Source organism: Tamandua tetradactyla, chromosome 18, assembly GCF_023851605.1.
Source record: "Tamandua tetradactyla isolate mTamTet1 chromosome 18, mTamTet1.pri, whole genome shotgun sequence".
Taxonomy (NCBI): Eukaryota; Metazoa; Chordata; class Mammalia; order Pilosa; family Myrmecophagidae; genus Tamandua; species Tamandua tetradactyla.
The window spans coordinates 72,670,852-72,693,782 of record NC_135344.1 but is presented as its reverse complement, the minus strand read 5'-3'; the positions used below and the strand labels follow the sequence as shown (position 1 = coordinate 72,693,782).

Sequence of the window (22,931 nt, the reverse complement as noted above, 5' to 3'; positions counted from 1 at the left end):
TCCCACCCTGCACCAGGAGCCAGGGTTCAGGACCTCAGTGTTTATGCCATGAGACTAGGGGATGGGTGGAACGTGGTATTTACCACAATTTATCCATCTCTTCCTCCTGCTCTTCCCTGAACCTTGAATTCTGCTCTACTAGACTCCAGTGTTCCAAAATAGTTGATTTTTTCCAACTTCCTGCCTGTTTAATGATTGTTCTGGTGAAGGGACTGATTCCTGGGGCTTGCTACTCCACCATCATCCCCGAATCTCCTTTCTTCGACAGAGCAAAATTTTCTCCTGTTAAATGCATTCCTTTTCCTCATTGGAGTTTCTCTTCTTTTGAGGGGGGGTGAGATCCATACACAGCCTTTGTCTCAGTTTCCAAGATACTATGACAAAGATCACACAATGGGTTGATTTAAAAACAGGAGTTTACTGGCTAATGGTTTCAGAGGTTAGAATCCTGTCATCTCCTGGTGTTGAGAGTGTTCTTGCTGGCCATCAATCCTTGGGCCCCTTGGCTTTCCCATTACATGGTGATGTCTTCTCTCTTTTGGCTTCCCAGTGAACCTGATTCTGGCTCTTCCCCACAGCTTCTGCTTCCGTGTCCAATTTCCTTTGCTTATAAGGACCTCAGTCAGATGATTCAGTCTGGGTATACTTAATTAATTATCTTCAAAGATCTTATTTATAAATGGGTTCACACACACAGAACCAGGGGTTAGAACTGAGCATACCTTTTGTGGGGGATACAATTCAATCTGAATTCTCTTTTAAAATTTTTTTTTGTAAATTAATTTTTATTTACAAACACTATATCCACTGAGCAAAAACTCATTCTGTTTTATTTTTTATTGTCTATATTTTTAAATTCTAAGTGTTCCAACACTTTTCTGAAATTTTCTTTTAAATTTTTCTGTTTTTAAATTGTGTTTCTGAAGAAACTGCCCCTACCTTGCTTCAGTGACCAGAGTTCTACCTCTACATGACAAAAAGCAAAATGCAAATAAAACTCAATGATAGGAAAACACATCAAGGGTCTTGATTAGTATGTATACAGTTCATAATAGAATGAAAAGAAGCCAGAGTTGCTATGCATGATGAGAGGTCCTACAATAGGCTTGAAGGTAATAAAGGAATAATTCAGCAATTTATGATAAAAAAATTTCCTAGAAATAGTACGATGACCCTATGACTCCAGTTACATGCGTTATGTATAGCAAATACCTAAGGTTACCAAACTCACCAGTCTTAATCTTTTGCTAGCATTATTCTAAGAATAACATTTTGAATTATAAACCAATCTAGCATGTTCTACTAATTATTATGTTAAAACAGGTGAATACAGATTATTTGAAACCAACCTGTATAACTTTCATCATCATCAGAAAAAGGCACCTCTCTCTTTAGCAGCAACTCCAACTCTTCTGTTTCTGCTACATCCACTGGACGCTCCCCATGTTTATTTGCTTGAAATGGATTTCCACCATGACGAAGTAACAGTTTCACTATCTGAAATGTAAAACAATGAGAAGATTTAGTTTCTTCACAGATCATATTTCAACCATGCTCTTGATAACACTAATATTCACTGCCTCATCTGTTATGTCTCTATTCTTCATAGTGTCTATTTTAAATCATTACTATTTTATCATTACTGCTACCAAATCATAACTATCTTCAAGTTCCATTTTTACTGAAACACCCTGCACCAGATGACCTTATCTACTCAAAGAAATTTCTTCTTTGAAAATTTAAACTGAGCTATTTTAGCACTTAATCTTACTTTTCTTCCTGTTTCACCACACATTCAACAGATGCTGAGTACTGATTGACAAGCAATGCTCCAAGTTCTGCAGACAAATCAGTGAACAGAGTAACAAGATGCATGGATGCTTGAGATTTACATTCTAGGAGTCCCCCCAAAAATATTTTCCTTCCATTTAAAGTGAACATCACTATTCTCTTCTCCATCCCCCAAGAACATAAATATCACTAACTGAGGGAGATTTACTTAAAAACTAATAATGAAACTTGAACCCTAGGGCCCCTCACTATCACAGATCTCTTACAAAGCTCATTATCTAATTTTACATTAATTTTTCATACCCTCTTCCTTTCTATATTTTCAACCTCTGTTTGGCTCTTTTCTGGAAGCCAAACTTTCACATCATGTCATTTTCACCTTAAAAGGAATAACAGAAATAAGGAAAAGAAACAAAACTAGAAACTTAGTTCAAATTCATATTCCCTTCCTGTAACTAAGCCTTTCTTCTTCCCTTCAGTCAAGCTTCTGAAGAGATGTTTGTTCTTTCAGTCTCTATGTCTTACTTACCCTTCCTTCTTCTGCCCACAATTATACTACCATTAGTCCCATGAAATGGCTCTTCTATGGTCTCTAAGTGTCTAAGCTAATGATTGTTTCCCTAGGGCTCTGTTCCTGATCTACTTTTTCATGTTCCAGTCTACTAATCTCCTTGAAAATTTCATCTATTCTGACAGTGTGAATGTGATGAAAATTATGTAATTCATTCATTCATTTTCATTCTTTATTATTTGTTCTCTATGTGTGTGCTGGTTTGAAGCTGCTATGTACCCTAGAAAAGCCATAACCTTCTTCCTGATCCTAACTGATGGGGGCAGCCATGTTTCTTTCAATCTTGATTCAATATTGTGGGGTGGAAACTTTGATTGGATTGTTTCCATGGAGATGTGACACACCCAGTTGTGGGGGGGACATTTTGATTGGACTGTTTCCATGGAGATGTGACAAACCAAAAAAACTTGATTAGTTTACTGGATTCCTTTACAAGGGGAAACGTTTAGTGAAACTTCAGACACGAATATAAATGTTTGGAAATACAGAAGCCCCAGGAGATCCCAGGAGTTGAGAGAGCTGACAGAAGCTAGACAGGAACCAGAGCCAACAGAAACCAGAGCCAACAGAGACCAGACTTTGGAAATGTTTGGAGTGCCGACAGAGAGAGCAGATGCCTAGACACAGACGTTTGGAGATGCAGAACCCAGCAGATGTCACCATGTGCTTTCCTCATGAGATACTACTAAGCAAATCAGAACCCAGAGTTTTGTCCCAGAGGAGCTACATGAAGGCCCACAGACGCTTAGAGAGGGAAACACTAGAATCAGAAGCTAGAAGCAACAGAACCAGGAACAAGGACCAGCAGACACCAGCCACGTGCCTTCCCATGTGACAGACATCGGCCATTCTTGAGTCAAGGTATGTTTCTCTAGATGCCTGAATTTGAACATTTTTATGGCCTTAGAACAGTAAACTTGTGTCTTAATAAATACCCTTTTTAAAAACCATTCCATTCTGGTATATGCATTCTGGCAGCACTTAGCAAACTAAAACACACCGTAGGCCCTCATTCTTGACTTCCAAACTCATATATACAAATGCTCATAAGATACACCAACCAAATTTATTTGTAAGTTTGTATAAAACCTGAAACCAACAGCTTCCAAGCTGAATGCACTGAACCAGTACTGTTATCTTTTATCTATTTCCTTTCTCAGTGACTAATACTAAAATCTACCTAAACACTCAGGCTAGAAAGCTCGAAGTTATCACTGATAATTTCACTTATGTTCTACATCTAATAGGTGAGCAAATATTATTTCTGCTTCCTTATCATCTCTTCTTGTTCTGATCTTGTGTATTCCCACTGTCATTAATGTATTATGGCCTTTATCATACATCTCACCATTTTACTACAATATTTCCTAAATATGTTCTTATACTTCTGTACTGTTGCTATAGAAACCCAATGTTAGTTATGTTTTCCCCTGCTTTGATTCAAACTTATTGGTTCCTCTCCAATCCTTATGAAATGATTCCCAAATTGTGTGTTGAAGACCTTGAGGAACTGGGTTATGACACTAACTGGTCTGAAACTTGGATAATGTTGTACCAGGTACTATCATCTTTCAATGTACAAAACTAATTTAATACAAATTTGTATAAAAGCATTGTCAACTTAGTCAATATTCAATTCACAATTACCACTGTGTGGCAGTTCTTAAAACTCTTTGATGTTAATAAAGTCATGTTATGTGAACTACTACTCGACAAGAGGAAATTCAAACATCAGGCAGTTATATGGTGATTCCACGAGCTATGCTCCTGCCTCCTTTCCTAGCCTCGTCTTTCATTAAACTCTACAGGTTCTACTTATATATAGTTTCTGTACCAATACAGGATTTGCAAATCCATGACTCCATACTTTTGTTCATCTCATGCTTTTTTTTCCCTTGTTTTCATTTTTTTTTACTATATATGGCTACAAATTTTCCATACTATAGAAGTTAATACTTCATTATATATTTTTTTGTTTTCAAGTTGTTTCATATGTTTTTCTTGTGTCCCCAAAAAGAACTTCCTTGTCAACAGGAAATATGGCTTATATTAGATTTACTTAAATATATATATATATTTTTATTGACACATCTTCACACACATACAGTCCATACATGGTATACAATCAATTGCTGACAATACCATCACATAGTGGTGTATTCATCACCAGGATCACTTTTTAGAACATTTGCACCACTTCAGAAAAAGAAATAAAAAGGAAAAACTCGTACATCCCATACCCCTTACCCCTCCCTATGACTGACCACTAGTATTTCCATCTACCCAATGTATTTTATCCCTCATCTCCCCTATTATTTATTTTTTGTCCTTTTTTTTACTCACTGTACATACCTGGATAAAAAGAACATCAGAGACAAAGTTTTCACAATCAGTCACATTGTAAAAGTTATTCTTTATACAGTTGTCTTCAAGAATCAAGACTACTGGAAAACAGCTCAATAGTTTCAGTTATATCCCTCCAACCACTCCAATACACCATAAACTAAAAAGGGATATCTATATAATGCATAAGAATAACCTCCAGGATAACCTCTTGATTCTGTTTGAAATCTCTCAGCCATTGAAACTTTATTTTGTCTCATTTTTCTCTTCCCCCTTTGATCAAGAAGGCTTTTTCAATCTCATGATGCTGGGTCCCAGCTCATCCCCGGGAGTCAGGTCCCACATCGCCAGGGAGATTTACACCCCTGAGAGTCATGTCTAACCTAAGGGGTAGGGCAGTGAGGTCACCTTCTGAGTTGGCTTAGAGAGAAAGGCCACATCTGAGCAACAAAAGAGGTTCTCTGGGGTGACTCTTAGGAACAATTTTAAGTAGGCTTGGCCTATCCTTTGCTGGAATAAGTTTCATAGGGGTGAACCCCAAGACCAAGGGCTCAGCCTATTGATTTGGTTGTGCCCACTGCTTGCGAGCCTATCAGAAATTCTCTAAATGAGGAGGTTGACTATTTCCTGTTTTCCCCAGTCCCCCAAAGGGACTTTGCAAATACCCTATTCACTGTCCAATTTACTCTGGGATGTATCAGGGCATCATACTAACCTGGACAAACCAATAAAATCTCTCACCCTATTGAAGATTCCACATAGTTACGGTGTTCAATTGACCATACAAGTTAAATTAGGTAATGCTATGCTGTTGCTTTCAACTGTTTAACATTCTTTACAAAGATATCTGGCTTGATAAACAGTCATTTTTGAAAATCTAAGTGAGGAAGTATCCCTCCTCTGAAGATGCCAATTTTCCAAGTGGAACTGACCATTCCTGTCTTTGAGCTCACACTGTATCATACTGTGTTGGTTTGAAACTGTCATGTACCTCAGAAAAGCCATGTTCTTTTAATCCAATCTTATGGGGGCAGACGTGTTGATTAGGTTGTTTCCTTGGAGCTATGACCCCTGCTCATTCAAGTTGACTCTTAATTCACTTACTAGAGTCCTTTAAGAGAAAGATTTTAAAGACAGTTCAGACAGAAACACCCAGGTGGGGCTAAGCAAGGATCCACCGAACCAGAAGGGCTCAGAAGCTGGAGAGAGCCGAGAAGAGCTAAGAGATGAAATCCAGACTTGAATCCAGAGAAGCTAGGAAATGACCCAAAGATGCTTAGAGAGAGAAATGCCCAAGAGATGCTAAGAGAAGACTCACATGACACAGAAAGAAAGCCACTGCAAACAGAAGCTGAAAGCAACAAACTGGGAGCAAGGACCAGCAGATGCCAGCCACATGCTTTCCAAGCTGACAGATGTTGAGTTTCAGATGCCAACGGCTTTTTCTTCAGAGTTTAGGTATCATCTTGTTGATGCCTTAAATCTGGACATTTTCAAGGCCTTGGAAGTATAAACTCATAACCTAATAAATCCCCCTTTATAAAAGTCAGTCCATTTCTGGCATATTGTCTTCTGGCACCTTTGGCAAACCAAAACACATATCTTTATCATAACATAAATCATTCTATAGTAACATTTAGTAAACTATTTCCCCCCCCCATTCTAAGCCACATACCTCATGTGGGATTAGGTCTTTATTTATCTTTGAATTCCCAACACATTAATATGGCATTTTCTAGTACTTAGAAAAAGTATCATGTATATGTTTAGATAAGTAACATGAAGCAGACTGGTATTAACTACACTCACCATTAAAAGGTACAATTTTAAACAAGATGCTGTAAATGAGCACTTTTTAAGATACTAGTTTAAAGTATCCAAGAATAATGAAGGTATATAATGAATTAAGTAATAATTTTTTTTCTAGGCTGTTTTAGTTTGTAAACACAATATACCAAAAATAGAATGACTTTTAAAAAAAAAAACATGGGCAGACACCAGGAATCGAACCCAGGTCTCCAGCATAGCAGGCGAGAATTCTGCCACTGAGCCACCATCGCACCACCCAAGAATGACTTTTTAAAAGGGAATTTATTAAGTTGCTAGTATATAGTTCTAAGATCGTGAAAATGTCTAAATTAAGGCAAGGCTATAAAAATGTCCAAACTAAGGCATCCAGGGGAATACACCTTGGCTCAAGAAGGCCAATGACTTTTGTGGCTCCTCTCTCAGCTGGAAAGGCACATGGTGATGACTGCTAGCTTTCTCTCCAGGTTTCTTTATCTGCTTCCCCAGGGGTGTTTTCTTTATGCATCGCCAAAAGTCTCTGATTGTGTGGACTCTTGTTGGTTTTGTTGGCTCTGAGCTTTTTCCAAGATGGTTCCCTCTTAAAGGACTCCAGTAAGCAATCCCACCTTGAACTGGTGGAGACACATCCTTATGGAAACCATCTAAACAAAAGTTATCACCCACAACTGGGTGGTTCACATCTCCATGGAAATGATTTAAAAGACCCCACTTGGCAATATGGAATGACGATTAAAGGACAGAGAATTTCTGCAGTGTATTTTAGCTTTGAACCAGCACATGGGCTATGGAAGAATAAACTATCAGTGTAGAAATTAGGAAATATAAGAAAATATAAAGAAAACAAATTACTCATGAACCAAACTGTTAATATTTTATGTATTTTATTCTACTTTGTGTATTTTATTGATAATTTTTATTTTTACCAAATTATATATGCATCTGATTGAAACTTTTTACTTCATAGATCTAAAGAACAGACTCAGCGTACACCTTCTGTATTTTTCTGTTTTAGGCATGTCTACTGTTTACTTGCAGTGGAAGCTGGGGATTCAATTCTCTTGAGCTAACACCCCTGACACCTCCAAACATATTCACTTCCTCTTCCTCCAGCCCTTCTCAAGTAGTTACGTATTTTTTTGTTTTACTGGATGGATCAGTATACAGTGCTTACATTATAATATAAATGTTGAGCCAAGGAGAATACACTATGATTGAATTTCCATTGCTGCATAACCATTTCCCACCACCATGAAATTATCTTAATTTTTCATCTGCTTATCTGTATTATTTCTACACATTTGTCTTAATTCATCACTCATTCTGCTATCAGTATAGATCTTTTCAATTCAATGTATTATCAACTTTTTCTGGTAAAGACCTTTCGCAAGCCTTCTCTGCTAGCTCTAAAATGGACTAGTTTGCTTTCTATACCTCTGCCTAGTTGCCATCTTGCCGGGTCTCTTCATCCTACTATCCTGAAATACCGCTGCCTTCAATTTTGTGTTGGATCCTTTAGATCTAACTTATCTTTTCTTGGTTTATTCCCTCATTTTGCTGGATTACCAACTACTGGAGATTTCTGAGAGAGTATGTTGGTCTCAGTCTTTTTACTTCACTATGCTGAGCATTTAACTGCCCTTTCAACCTGAAAACCATGTTCTTTCAGTTGTGGAAAAATTTTTGTTATTACTTGTTTGATAATGTCCTTTCTGTATTTTCGTATTTCTGTCTTTCATGACCTCCTGTTAGATACTGGATGTCTTAGAATGTTCTTATTTCTTCTCTTTTTCCCTCTTCTTGTCTCCTACTTTCCAAGAAATCTCCTCAACTTTAAATTCCACACAATATTCTTCATTTTTATCATATTATTAATTTTCCAAAGTTTTACTTTTTAGTTCATTAATTGTTATCTTTTAAATGCATCTAATTTTTGTTTCATGGCTACAATAAATTCTTATCTATGGGGAATTAATAGCTATTTGGGAAGTTCCTCCTGGCATTGTTGTTTCCTCCAAGTTCATATCCTTAGCTGTCCACACTTAAAATAAGGCACTGAAATTATTATTGAAAGCTTTGTGTTATGAGGTAGGGGTTGCTGACAATGGACTTTCATGGTCATATGATCTGACTAGGCCATTTCACCTTCTTGTCTGGTCTGATTCCTGAAAAGAACTCTTTCAATCTCATGCCTAGAAACATAAGCTTAACTGTTAGCATTCTGGATCCTGAATGGGTCAGGGCGCTGGGATTTTAGTATATTGCACTTAATTATATTTAATCTTAACTCAGCTAGTCTTGCTATACCTTAGCCCAGAATCTCTGGTTTACCTCGCCAGTGAATAAATCTCCAGTCACCTGTAGGGCTGGGTAGGAATCAAAAAGACTTTGATTCAATTCTCATTTTTCAGTCTCATTTTTTTCCTTCATTAATGAAGTTCTGGGTTTATAGAACAATCACAAGTAAAATACAGGATTCCCATATACCACCCTAATATTAACACCTTGCATTGGTGTGGAACACTTGTTACAACTGATGAAAGCACATTTTTATAATTGTATTATTAAGTAAAGTCCATCGTTTAAGTTAGGGTTCCTATTTATAAAGTGTAATTCCATGGTTTTTTAAAAAAAGTTTATTTTGTTACAATATATATAAATTGAAATTTCCCATTTTAATCACACTCAGATATATATATATATATTTATATATATATTTTTCAGTGCTGTTAACTACACATTCACAATGTTGTGCTACCATAACCACTGTGCGGTTTGAAACTATTACCTACCTCAGAAAAGCCACTATTTTAATCCTGATCCAACCTTACGGGGGCAGCTGTTTCTTTTAATCCTGATTCAATATTGTAGATTGGAGACTTTTTAATAGATTATCTCCACAGAGATGTGTCACACCCAATTGTGAGTTTGGCCTTTTGATTGGATGGAGATGTGAAGCCACTCACTCAAGTTGGGTCATGATTAGTTTATTAGAGTCCTTTGAAAGGGGAAACATTTGGGGGAGAGCTCAGAGCTGACACAAATGCATATACTTGGAGAACAGTTGTTTCAGAGCCGACAAAGACACAGATGCTTGAAGATGCTTAGAGTGCTGACAGAGAGAGCAGATGCCTAGACACAGGCAACGCACAGCAGACATCACCATGTGCCTTCTCATGAGATGCTAAGCAAGCCAGAACCCAGAGCTGTGTCCTAGAGGAGCTAAGTGAAGCCCCACAGATGTTTAGAGAGGAAACCACTGGTACCAGAAGCTGGAAGCAATGGAACTGTGAACAAGGGCCAGAAGACAACAGCCACGTGCCTACCCAGCAGCTTTACAAATTAATACAATTACCCATTACCAAAACATTTCCATAATTCCAAACAGACACCATATATATATATATGTATTTCATTTTTATTAGAACCCTATATATTTTAAGCCTTAATTGACCATTACCTAATACCACCCCATCCCCTGGCAATCTATATTCTAGATATTGACTATGAAATTGCTTATTCCAACGATCTCACATCAGTGAGATCATAAAATATTTGTTCTTTTATATCTGGCTTACAACACTCAATATAGTGTCTTCAAGGTTCATCCATGCTGAACCATGTAACAGGACATTATTCCTTTTTACATCTGAATAAATATCCCATTGTATGTCTTTACTACATTTTATTTACCATTCATTGGTGGATGGACACTTGGGTTGCGTCCCTCTTTTGGCAATGGTGAATAAAGCTATTACGAACAGGGTTCAAGTCTACGTTTTCAATTCTTTTGGGAATATACTGAGTACTGCGATTGCAGGGCCATAAGTTCTATACTTAGCTTTCTGAGGAGCCGCCAAACTGTCCTCCACAATGGCTGCACCATTTTAGACTGCCACCAGCAATGAACGATTATTTCTAGTCTCCACATCCTCTGCAATACTTATTTTCTGTTTTTAAAATAGCACACATTCTAATGGGTGTGAAATGGTTTCTCATTGTGGTTTTGATTTGCATTTTCTTGATGGATTATGATGTTGAACATCTTTTCATGTGTTTTCTGGCCAACTGCACATCTTCTTTAGAGAGATGTCTATTCCTATCTTTTCCCCTATTTTAATTGGGTTGTTTGTTTTTTTATTGTCCTGCCTCCCCTGCTGTAGGCTGTTTTACTTTCACAATAAAGTCCTCTGAGGCAGAAAAAATTTTAATTTTGATGTCCCATTTATCTATTTTTTTTTTTCATTGCATCAGTCCCACTTTAACAGGAACTTCCAGAAGGAGCTGGTACCATCAATTCCTGAGTTTTAGTTTTTCTGGAGTCCTATGATGTAAATTGACTCCTGTGCTATAAACCAACTGCTTTGGTTTCAGTTTTCTTGGATCTTATTAGCGAAATTCAGAGTGTGCCAGCTAAGCATATTTTAAAAAGAATGTTAGAGGAGGAAGAGGAAAGTATGAAGGAAGAAGGGATAGAAGAAAGGAGGAGGAAAACAACAACAAAAATATCTAGCAGGGGCCACAAGTGGCCTGTAAAGTATAAAATACTTACTGTCTAGCTTTTACAGAAAAAGTTTGCCACACCCTGTTTTAGGTCAGTAACTACTCATTCATCTAATTTCCATGTCCCAAAATACTGGCTTTCTCGTTCGTTTCTTCTGTTCTTTGTCTTTGTGGGTCTATGTTCTTTAAAATCTCCCATTACTGGCATTTTAAGGGGTTGGGAAGGGAATTGAAACCAACAATTTTTAGTCATAAATAATACTGTAGAGAATACTGCTATGATAGGAAATTTTTCCATTTTTAGTTTATTTTCTTAGACTAGAGGCCTGGAATGAGAAAACAGAATACACGTTCCTGATACATATTGATGAAAAGCTTTCCACAACCATCAGGAAGTAATCAACACATTTATTACATGTCTACGGTGAGTCAGCTACAGTTATTCATTCAAACATGTTGGACAAATTTTAACCTAAATAATCAACATTTTACAGATTATCTTCAGGTACAAATAATTATTCTAAAAAGGATTTAAAGCAACTTAAAGTTGCATAAAACATAGCAGGCAACAAACTAGAAGTAGTTCAGAATGAAGACAAAACAAAGGTAAGTACAGAAAATGGAAAGAGGAATAAGGCTGGTTAAAACGTATCATAAATTACCATGCATGGAAAAGAAGGGTCAAATATTAGGTTCTTAGCTTTCTAGGGACCAACACTAAGACGTAAAAATAACCAGTTGTTACATAATATAGAAGAGAGTCAAGATAAAACAAATCAGTTATTTGGGAAAAGTGCAACCATTCCTGATCACAAGGCTAAGTTGAAAGCATCCTGAAATACGTAAAAGCTATACCAATTCTCTTTTATTCTAAATAATTTAGATAAGGCTACAAAGCATGCTGTCTTTTTGCTTCTCCACTTTGGAAATGTTTTATGGATAGCTGAAGTCTTCATGACTGTTACTGATCAAAACAAATCCCATTCTTCATAGAAACTTAGAACATACAGTATGAATATATATAAATGAAAATTTTGCTGACTCTCATTTACCCCCTCCAACTCCTAAGGATCAAGTGAAAAAACAAGAAGAAAAGAGCTATCAATAGCTCTTGAAAACTCCTACTATCCTAGGCATGTCGGTAGGAGGAAAAGTAAACATCTTCTCTTTTTTGAAAATAGCATGCTAGTCTCCCTCTGGAAAGAGACTGAAATAGTGTTTGAGTCTCTTTAAGTACATGGGCTCAAAGGTCAGCTTCTGGAATATTTTGCAGTTATGTGCATATTTAGAAACTTGTACTCATAGAAATATGTCTTAGTTACAAGACCTTACTCTTTATAATTACATTTAGAGATTAGGAAAACTTTACATAACACATTTAAAGGAAAATGATTTATATTTGGCAAATTATCATCGATAATGCTTTAAAAAAGAACACCAAAAAAATACAGTATTCAAAATAGCAGAGCCAGGAAAGAAACCACTTTCTAATAAATGTAGAGGAACGGGAAGTATGCCCCAGATGAGAGGCCTTATTGATTAGTAAGTCTTTGGCATTCTTCTGAGTTAGTTATTCTTCCATCTAACCACTATAACACCTACAGATGCATCCATGTAGAATTTATTAAGCACTTCTTATAAGTGGTTCTAGGAACCAATAAAAGAAAACAAAAATGTCTGTACCCACCATTCCCAATCTAGTGCAGGAAATAAAACATAAAGTACTAAGTGCTATCATATATGTATGCATAAACTGCCAGAGGCAAAGAGAAAAGATTAGTCCAATGACCACCTTTCTGTAAGGATCAGTTTATAAAAAGGCAGTCACCTTTCTATAAGGATCAGTTTTAGGAAAAATAATACTTTAAGGCTACATTTTTTTTATTCAAAATGAGAACCTCTTTATTGAGAATCGTGAAAAAAATACTTAGAAAATATAAATGAGAAAAACTATCACATTTTAGTTTCTAAAATGTTTAGGTATATCTGAAAAGTAACATGAAGGAAGCTTTCAATTTTTTCTCAAGTACAGTAAAATGTCTTTCAAATGATAGGCAGTGTGACACTAAAAATTTTACTGTAAGTAAAATCCGCTTTAGCCACTATATCCACTTATCTGACAGTAATGCTTTATAATAAAAATTTCCCTATCAGTTTAATCAATTATGTTAATTGGATTATTTTATGAAAAGAATGCTAATCTGACAGGGATTAGCAATTAGAAGGTAAAAAAATAGGAAAACAAAAATACAGATGATTTGATGAAATAATGAGAAAATAAAAGATCTTATGAGTAAGAAGTGAATTAAATTACTTGGATAAAATTTATATTTTGAAAATAAATGTTATAATTTTTCTATCATACTTACATCTTTGTGCCCACTACTAGCAGAATCATGGAGTGGAGTGTCATCATCTAATCCTTGTGTATTAACATCTGCTCCAGCTGCTATAAGTATCTTAGCAACATCGTAATATCCAACATTGCAAGCCTCATGCAGTGGTGTCCAACCTAAAGTTAGAAAATTAATTGACCAGATGGTTCACTTGCACTAATTCAAGATATATGCTCTTCATACATACACTCGAGTGAAACACCAATTCTAAATACACATGATACAGAGGGAAAAAGGAGTGATGAAGAAGCTACAAAATATATCTCAAAACACCAATTTTATAGAAGGTTCATTAAGGATAGTACTTCCATTGGGGCTGAGATTCTGACAAAGTATTCAATATTTAAACTTATCCAATAAACATAAACTTGCTAATTTACAAAAATGAACTGAACTATGGAAAAAGGAGGCAAAACATCAGTTAATTTAATCAGGGTCTTTCAGTAAACAAAAACTTTGATGTTTTAAAGGCTTTCACCTGTTTAGCCAACAAAATATTTTCTGGATTTAATACTTATTTTAACTAAACCTTTATTGTTTTACTTTTGCAATAAAGTTCTATGTTCACTAAAGAAAAATTAGAAAACACAAAAAAATACAAAGAAGAAAATAAGAATTACCCATAATCCATCACCCACATATCATCATATAAAAAATTCTAGCATGAATCCTACTAGTTTTTTTTCTTCATATTTATGTTTTAAAACAAAACATGGATATATTTTTTAAAAGTCTGCTTCTTTTAGTTACTTACACGGTAAATATTTCTCCAATTACAATTTTCTACAACCTAGTATGGCACTGAGTGAATACACCATAATTTAAACAACCTTCTGTTATTGGGCAATTAGGTTAATTCTCATTTTTTAAATACCAGAAACAATGTTGCAATGAGTACACACCCATGCTTAGATATTTAGGATAAATACTTAGAAGTGCAACTGGGAGATCAAAAGGAACATAAAATTTTGAGGTTTTAGATAGATAATACCAAGCTTTCCGCTAGAATGGATGCCTTGAATTTGAAGTCCTATTCTTCAGAGTAGGTACAATATACCACCCCTTTCTCTGCTCACAACAATTACAGGCATAAATCCCAGAGTAGTTATAGGGCTACACCATGTAAAACAAAAACAAAGTTCAGAAAATAATATAAGAAACTATAGGAGAACAGTTTTATGATGTAGGGGCAGAGGGCTTCTTAAATAAGATACGAAACCAAGAACCCATAAATTAAAAAACTAATTGATTTCATGATAAAAAATATTAAAATGTTAGCATAATAAGTAACACTGTTAAGAAAGTTCAAACAGATGCCCCAGACTGAAAATATTTGCTTATTTGATAGAAAATTAAAATTTACATTAAATAAAGAGTTCTTGTATATTAATGCTATCAAATGCAAAGTGGGCACAGGACAGGATCAGGGAAGTCAAAGAATAAATTTGTTTATAATATCCACAGCAATATATTTTCACCATCACTCATGTTCATGGAATCCAGGCAAGAATTCTACCACCAAACTACCAAGGCATCCTCTCTTTCATATGCTCTTGATGGTAGTATAAACTGATGAAGGATTTCTTCTAGGTCAGTTTGGCTGTATCTCACAACATTTTAGATATACATCTCCTATGACTGAGCAATTCCACTTCTACTGAAATACTTTCATAATTATACACAAAAATATTTATACAAGGGTGTACACTACAGAAATGACTATAGAAATCTATACTATAAAATGTTATGCAGATGTTAAAATTAATCAGTTAGACTCACCTATATGTACTGACAGAAATAGCTGTAGTATAATTAATTTAAAAAAAAAAAGCAGGTTACAGAACTTTACAGAGACAGAAATGGAGAATGATCACTTTCCCCCAAACACTTGAGTAAATAAAAATTTCATATATATATATGATACTGAAAATGCGCTGAAAGGATGACCTCTGAATTATTAATAATAGCACTCTGAAGAGAGAGAAAAACTGGGGGTGTGTGGGAGTAAAGTATGTGAAATTAAGGGAACTTAAATATTGTTCTTTGTATACTTTCACTATATGAATTCTTTACAGTAAGAATGTACTTGTGATGAAAACTGGCAGAGTAATCTTCCTCAGAGCTCTAGTAAGCAGTTTAAGAGGTGCAGTAACTGGGGGAGTGCCAATCAAGACAGCACAACTCAATGAGTAAGAGGGTGGGCAATGGTGGCTCAGTGGTAGACTTTTTTTTTTGCGTGGGCAGGCACCGGGAAACGATGCCATGCTGGAGACCCGGGTTCGATTCCCGGTGCCTGCCCATGTTCAAAAAAAAAAAGTAAGAAAAGTTCTTGGTATCCCTTACTGGCCCCTTCCCCAACACCTTCTTATTATGGTATGGAGCCAATCTGTGATCTCGACCTGAATCCCTGGAGGACAGTAACCCTTATGTACAGTGAGATGTATGTACGGCTACTGGCAGCCTGAAGACTGAACCACAAAACATCTCTCCAGCTTGCCTTCCCAAAACTTGCCGTACATACAGAAATATGTAAAAAGTTAAATCACTTTAAGAAACACTCAAATCTAAGGGACTGGTGCAAAGGATACTGGCTTTCAGACATACAAGAGAGCGCCCCAGAGGGAGGGAAGTCTATTCACAGAAAGAAGAGAGGGTATTCAAATCCCAATAATGGAGAATTTCTAAGGCTTTGAATACATGCCCAGTATACAAGACTCATCCTCAGAAAACACTGGAGAGCACTCAGGGTTTTTGCTTGAGCTATCTTCTTGGTAGTACAGGGAAGCTCTGAACAGAGCACCAAACAAAACAGAGATAATATGCAGAGTATGTGAAAAGTGTTCTCTGCATTTATTTATTTGTTCTTATTAGCTCCTGGCGCTCAAGAAAATCTGTCATATCACCAGCTGGATACAAACTTAGGGGTTAGACGGCTCTGGGATTAAATATCAGAGATAAAACATTAAAATATTAATATGTACGGTATACGGCAAAAGATTACAAGTTGAAGGAAAAGGAAATGATGGTCCATCTAAAGAAACACTATAAAATGTAAGAAACAACTAATGAAGAGAAACAGACTTCGGACATAACAAGAAAACTTTTAAAAAATGATCTTACATATGCTCAAAGAGATAAAGAAAGACATAGAAAGAATTAAAGGATATCAGGACAATAACAGATGAACAAAATAAGACTATAAATAAAGAGAAATTATAAAAATGATTCCAAAAGCTGAAGACAATAATACAGAAAATTAAAAATTTCTTCAAAGGGTTCAATAGTAGATTGGAGCTGGCAGAAGGAAAAACGAGTGAACTTGATACCACAATGGAAATTATTCAGTCTGAGGAACAGAAACAAAATGAGTAAGTAAAGAACACAGGTTAAGAAACCTGTGGGACATCTTCAAGCATACCAATAAAAATATTATGGGAATTCTTGAAGAATAAGAGATAAAGGGGTAGAAGGAATAGTCAAACAAATAATGGCTGGAAACTTGACAAATTTAACAAACAACATGGGTAAATATTCCACAAGCTCAGTGGAACTCAAACTGAACAGACTCAAAGAGATACACAATCAGTCACATTATAATCAAATTGTCAAATGCCAAACACAAAGAGAGAACCCTAAAAACTGCAAGAAAGAAATGAACCCAAGAAAGATTAAGTGCTGATTTCTCATCAGATACCATGCAGGCAAGAAAGCAATGACACAAAATATTTAAAGTGCTGAAAGAAAATAATTGCCAACAACAATTTTATAACTGGAAGGACTCTAAAGTCTTTTAAAAAATGAGAGATAGAGAGTTCCCAGATAAACAAAAGCTGAGGGAGGTCATCATCATTAGACATGCTCTACAAGCAATGCTAAAGGAAGTATATCCGATTCAAAGAAAGGATACTACAAAATGGATCAACATGGCACAAGGAAATAAGAACCTCCAAGTAAAGTTAACCATGTGGGTGATTTATAAATTATAAATTTTTGGTATGCAATTACACCTTATACAGTTTCGAAAGCGTAAATGCAAAAAAGTAATGATAATATATGGTTTTGGACACATATTTTATAAAACATCAAGAAGGGCTGTGGGGACAGATTGATTGTATATGCTATTAAAGTTAATTTGGCACTAAATTCAATATGATTGTTACAGTTTTAGGATGTTAAATTTAAGTACCACAAATATTACAGTGCCTCACTAATATAGACTAACTGTAACGTGCAAACTCTGAGAACTGAATTCAAGAGCAAAGGTTATCAAAGGAAGGCTTATTATGAAGGTTCCTAGATTGTAGGCTCTTTTAGTAGTCACATCTATTTCTGAGTTGCAACGGTTATTTCTAAATTCTGAGATGCTGAGCTCTTTGTGTATAACCTGGTCATCTCCTGGAACTTTGAGTATCTGTGTGACACCTGAGACTCAAAGCTAGAGTTCTACAGCTATGAAAGTCAGCATTACCCCATATAGTAACTGTTAAAAAAGTTGAAAAAGAGTAAAGACTTCAGTTAGAGATATGAACAAAGCTGATCTGACTAGGTCTAAGATAAATCAGACTAAAGGGTAAAGATGATATTGACTGTGCATTAAAATTTAAACTTCTGGGTGAGATCAAAGGAAGAGATATTTGGTACAAAATTTATATTTTCTGTAGCATACTATCTAATTTAGCTTGTATGGTCAGTTTATTCAAACACTATAGCTACATGGAATCTTGAATAGGGAGTGAGATCTTGGTTCGTATGTACAGGTTAGGGTAATATCCTGATACATCTCAGAGTAATCTGTGCAGAAAATTTTAAAAATATCTGCAAAGTCCCCTTGAGGGACTGAGGCAAAAAGAGTCACCCTAGAGAACCTCTTTGTTGCCTGGATGTGGCCTAAGTCAACTCTGCAGGCTAACTCACTATCCTCCTCCTTACTTGGGACATGACTCCCAGGGGTGTAAATCTCCTTGGCATCATCATGGGATGAGCCTGGACCTGGCATTGTGGGATTGAGCTAGCCTTCTTTACCAAAAGGGGAAAGAAAAATGAGACAAAGTTTCAGTGGCTGAAAGATTTCAATAGAGTTGAGAGGTCCATTTTGTAAGTTACTCTTACGCATTACAAAGATTTCCCTTTTTACTTTTTAGTGTACTAGAATAGCTAGAAGGAAATACCTGAAACTGTTGAACTGTTAATCCAGTAGTCTTCATTCTTGAAGACGAATGTATAACTATAGCTTTCATGGGGTGACTGTGTGACTGAAAACCTAGTGACTGACAATCCCCTTTATCCAGTGTATGAATAGATAAGTAAAAAAATAAAGACAAAAAAATAAATAAAAGTAGGGGGTATAAGGGGTATGGGATGTTTTGGCTGTTCTTTTTAAATTTTATTCTTTTTTCCTTTTTTTGAGTAATGAAAATGTTCAAGAAATGATTATGGTGATGAATGCACAACTATATTATGATATTGTGAACCACTAAGTGTACACTTTGGGTGATTATATGACATGTGAATGTATTTCAATAAAATTACATTAAAAAAAGAACCTTAAAAAAGGGGGGAAAAATTTTTAGCATCAACGTAACACAAAGAAAATATCTGAAACACACAGAAGAGAAAGGGACTCAAAATGGTTCACAGTAAGTGATCATATAAATACAAAACTAGGCAGCACTGGAAAAACTGAAGGACAACAAACGTATATAATTTAAAAACACCAAATAGCAAAATGGCAGAAAAAAATCCCACAATATCCATAGTTACTTACCAGGTACACCCACCCTCCGCCCCAAAAAAGAGAACTGGGGTACTTAAAATGGACATTAAGTAAAACACTATTACAAGGGACAGAGAAAAAGATTAAATCCCGATAAAGGGGTCAGTACAACAAGAAGATAGAGCAATTATAAATAAATATGTACTTAAGAGCAGAGAGCCCAACTACATGAAACAAATGTCAGATTTGAAAGGAGAGAACTATACGGTTCTATATTAATAACAGGAGACTTTAATACAACACTTAGAATGATGGCTAGAGCATCTAGACAGGTCAAAAGGAAAACAAGTTTTGAACAGTACCATAAACCAATCAGACTTAACAGACATATACAGTACACTTCATACAATAATAGCAGAATATACATTCTACTCTAGTGCATATGGATCATTCTGCAGGACAGAACATGTTTGAAATCACACCATGTATTTTCTCCAACCACAATGGAATGAAGCTAGAAAACCTAAAACTGAGGGAAAATTTCAGAAAATGTGGAAATTAAGTGGCACACACCAAACAACCAAATGATCAAAGAAGAAACCACAAGTGAAACCAGGAAATCTTTTAATGTGAATGAAAAAATAAAATGAATCGTACCAAAACTTATGGGATGCAGCAAAGATAGTGCTGAGAGGAAAATTTTTAGCTCTAAACACCTACAATTAAAAGAAAAGACCTCCTCTGATGCTCCTTTTAGCTACTATATCAACAGAAGAGTAGAACATATGGAATAAAAATAAATAACAGGGAGAACAAATGTTAAAATAAATACAGTTTGAAATGCTAGTGGTAAATGAAAGCGAGGGGTAAGGGGTATGGTATGTATAATCTTTTTTTTCTCTTTTATCATTTTATTTCTTTTTCTAAATCGATGCAAATGTACTAAGAAATGATGAATATGCAACTATGTGATGATATTAAGAATTACTGATTGTATATGTAGAATGGAATGATATCTTAATGTTCTGTTTGTTAATTTTTTTTAATTAATAAAAAAAAGTTTAAAAAAAAAAGAAAAGACCTCAAATCAGACACCTAGCCTCACACCTGGAGAAATCAGAAAATGGAGAGCAAAGAGAATCCAAAGCAAACAGAAGGAAGCAAATAAAGAAAGATCAGGGTGGAGATAAATAAAATGGAAAATGAAAAACCAACAGAGATTCAACAAAATAAAAAACTGGTTCTTCGAAAAGATTAATGAAATTGATAAACCTTTAAACTAGATTGAGAAAGAAAAAAAGAGAAAGGATGCAAATAACTAAAACCAGAAATGAAAGGGGCAACAATACTACCAGACACAGAAATAAAAGAGATTACTAAGAGGATACTAGGAACACCTATATTACAACAAAGTAGATCACTTAGATGAGATGGACAAATTCCTAGAAGCAAAAAAAACTACCTATAATGACTCAAGATGAAATAGAAGATCAAGAACAAATAAAGAAACTGAACTGGTAATCAAAAGTCTCTGAACAAAGAGAAGCCCAGGACCAGAAGGTTTTACTGGTGAATTTTACCAAACATTCCAAGAAGAACTAAAACCAAAACTGCTCAAACTCTTTTAAATATGTTAAGAGGAGGGAACACTTTCTAACTTGTTCTATGAGGTTTGTATCACCCTACAAAAGCAAGATAAGATATCACAAGAAAAGAACATTATACACCAATATCCCTTTTAAAAACAGATGCAAAAATCCTCAACAAAATATTAGCAAACCAAATCCAAAAGCACATTAGAAAAATTTTCATCATTATCTAGTGGAATTTATCCCAGGAATACAATATTGGTTCAACATAAGACAACCAATTACTATTGTACACATCAACTAAAATTGATGGAGAAAAGGCACTATATAAAATCTAGCACACCTTCCTGAAGAGAACACTTGAAAACTTAGAAATAGAAGAAAACTTCCTCAACATGACGAGTCATATATGAAAAACACACAGCTAACATTATACTCAATGGGTGAAATATGGAAAGCCTTCCCACTGAGGTCAGAGATCAGACAAGGATGTCCACTATTACCACTGTTATTCAACATTGTTAAGGAAATAAAACCAAAATAATTAAGCAAGAAAAAGAAATAAAAGGCATCCAAATTGCAAAGAAAGAAATGAAACTTTCCATATTTGTATATGACATGATCTTACATACAGAAAACCCTGAAATAGCCGCAACAAAACAAAGCTACTAGAGTTAATGAATAAACAAATACAGCAAAGTAGCTGAGTACCAGATCAATACACAAAAATGTGGTGCTTCTATATCTAGTAATGAACAATCTGAAAAGTATACCAAGAAAAATACTCCATTTACAGTAGCAATGAAAAGAATCAAAGATCTAGGAATACATTTAACTAAGGATATAAAGGCTTTATACATGGAACAAATGGAAGAACATTCCATGTTTATGAATTAGAAGACTAAATAAATATTCTATTAAAATGCCAATTCTACCCAAAGTGACTTACAGATTCAATGCAACCCGAATCAAAATTCTAACAGCTTTCTGTGCAGAAATATAAAATTCAATTATTAAATTTGTATGGATCAGCCAAACCCATACTGATAAAGGTAAGTTTGAGGGCTCATTCTTACCAATATTAAAACTGATCACAAAGCAATAGTAATAAAAACAGTGTGGTAGTGACACAAAGTAAACCATATAAATCCTCACATATATGACCTACTGATAACAGACAATGATGCCAAGTCTACTCAATGGGGAAAGAATAGTCTCTTAAAAAAACTGTGTTGGGAAAAGTGGCTATTGACATTCAAAAGAATGAAAGTAGACCGCTACTCTACATCATATACAAAAATTAACTCAAAATTATCAGAGAGCTAAATATAAGATCTAAAAACTACAAATCTCCTAGAAGTAAACATGGAACATTTCCAAAAACTTACATTAGGCAATGGTTTCCCAGACTTTACACCATAAGCATAAGCAAAAAAAGAAAAAAAAAAAAACAGATGGAATTTCATCAAAACTAAAAACTTTTGGGCATATATAAAGGACACTGCAAAGAAATTAATGAGACAATCTAGAGAATGGAAGAAAATATTTGGAAGCAATATATCTGATAAATAAGGGTTTACTATCCAGAATACACAAAAATTCTTATAACTAAACAATAAAAAGACAAACAACCAAATTAAAAAATGGACCAAGGACTTGAATAGACAGTTCTCCAAAGAAGATATATGGATATACAAATGGTCAATAAGTACATGAAAAGACGCTCAACACCATAAGCTATTAGGGAAATGCAAATCAGAACCACAAGATACCACTTCTCACCCACTAAATGGATATTAGTTTAAAAGCAGAAATTAACAAGTACTGACGAGGATGAAGCAATACATGAACTCTCATATGTTACTGGTGGGAATATATAATGGTATAGCCACTGCAGAAAACAGTTTGACAGTTTCACAGAAAGTTAAAATAGAATTACCGTAAGATTTGGCAATCCCACTTCTAGGTATATTTTCCAAAGAATTAAAAGCACAGACTCAAAACAGATATTGGCACACTAATGTTCATAGTCACATTATTCACAACTGCCCAAAAGTGGAAGCAACCCAAGCATCCATCAATGAAATAATGGAGACACAAAATATGGTAAACACATACAATGGAAAATTGTCAGGAAAAAAGGAATGATGTTCTGATATATGTGACAACATGGACAAATCTTAAAGACATTGACACAAAAAGTCAAATTTCATATGATC

At 35.1% G+C, this 22,931-nt stretch overlaps 1 protein-coding gene across 6 annotated transcripts in view; it reads right to left on the bottom strand.

Moving 5' to 3' along the window:
* Nucleotides 1-22,931, bottom strand: part of ANKRD12 (ankyrin repeat domain 12) — a 162,655-nt gene that overhangs the window by 72,124 nt on the left and 67,600 nt on the right. For 5 of the 6 annotated variants that reach the window (XM_077135964.1, XM_077135963.1, XM_077135965.1 and 2 more), the window contains 2 exons: nucleotides 13,384-13,526; nucleotides 1,350-1,497 (listed from right to left, as the gene is read on the bottom strand). In XM_077135964.1, coding sequence (XP_076992079.1) covers nucleotides 1,350-1,497; nucleotides 13,384-13,526 — 291 coding nt within the window. Of the gene's footprint in view, nucleotides 1-1,349; nucleotides 1,498-13,383; nucleotides 13,527-22,931 lie in introns of those variants that run through there. The other variant, XM_077135968.1, reaches the window with a different exon arrangement.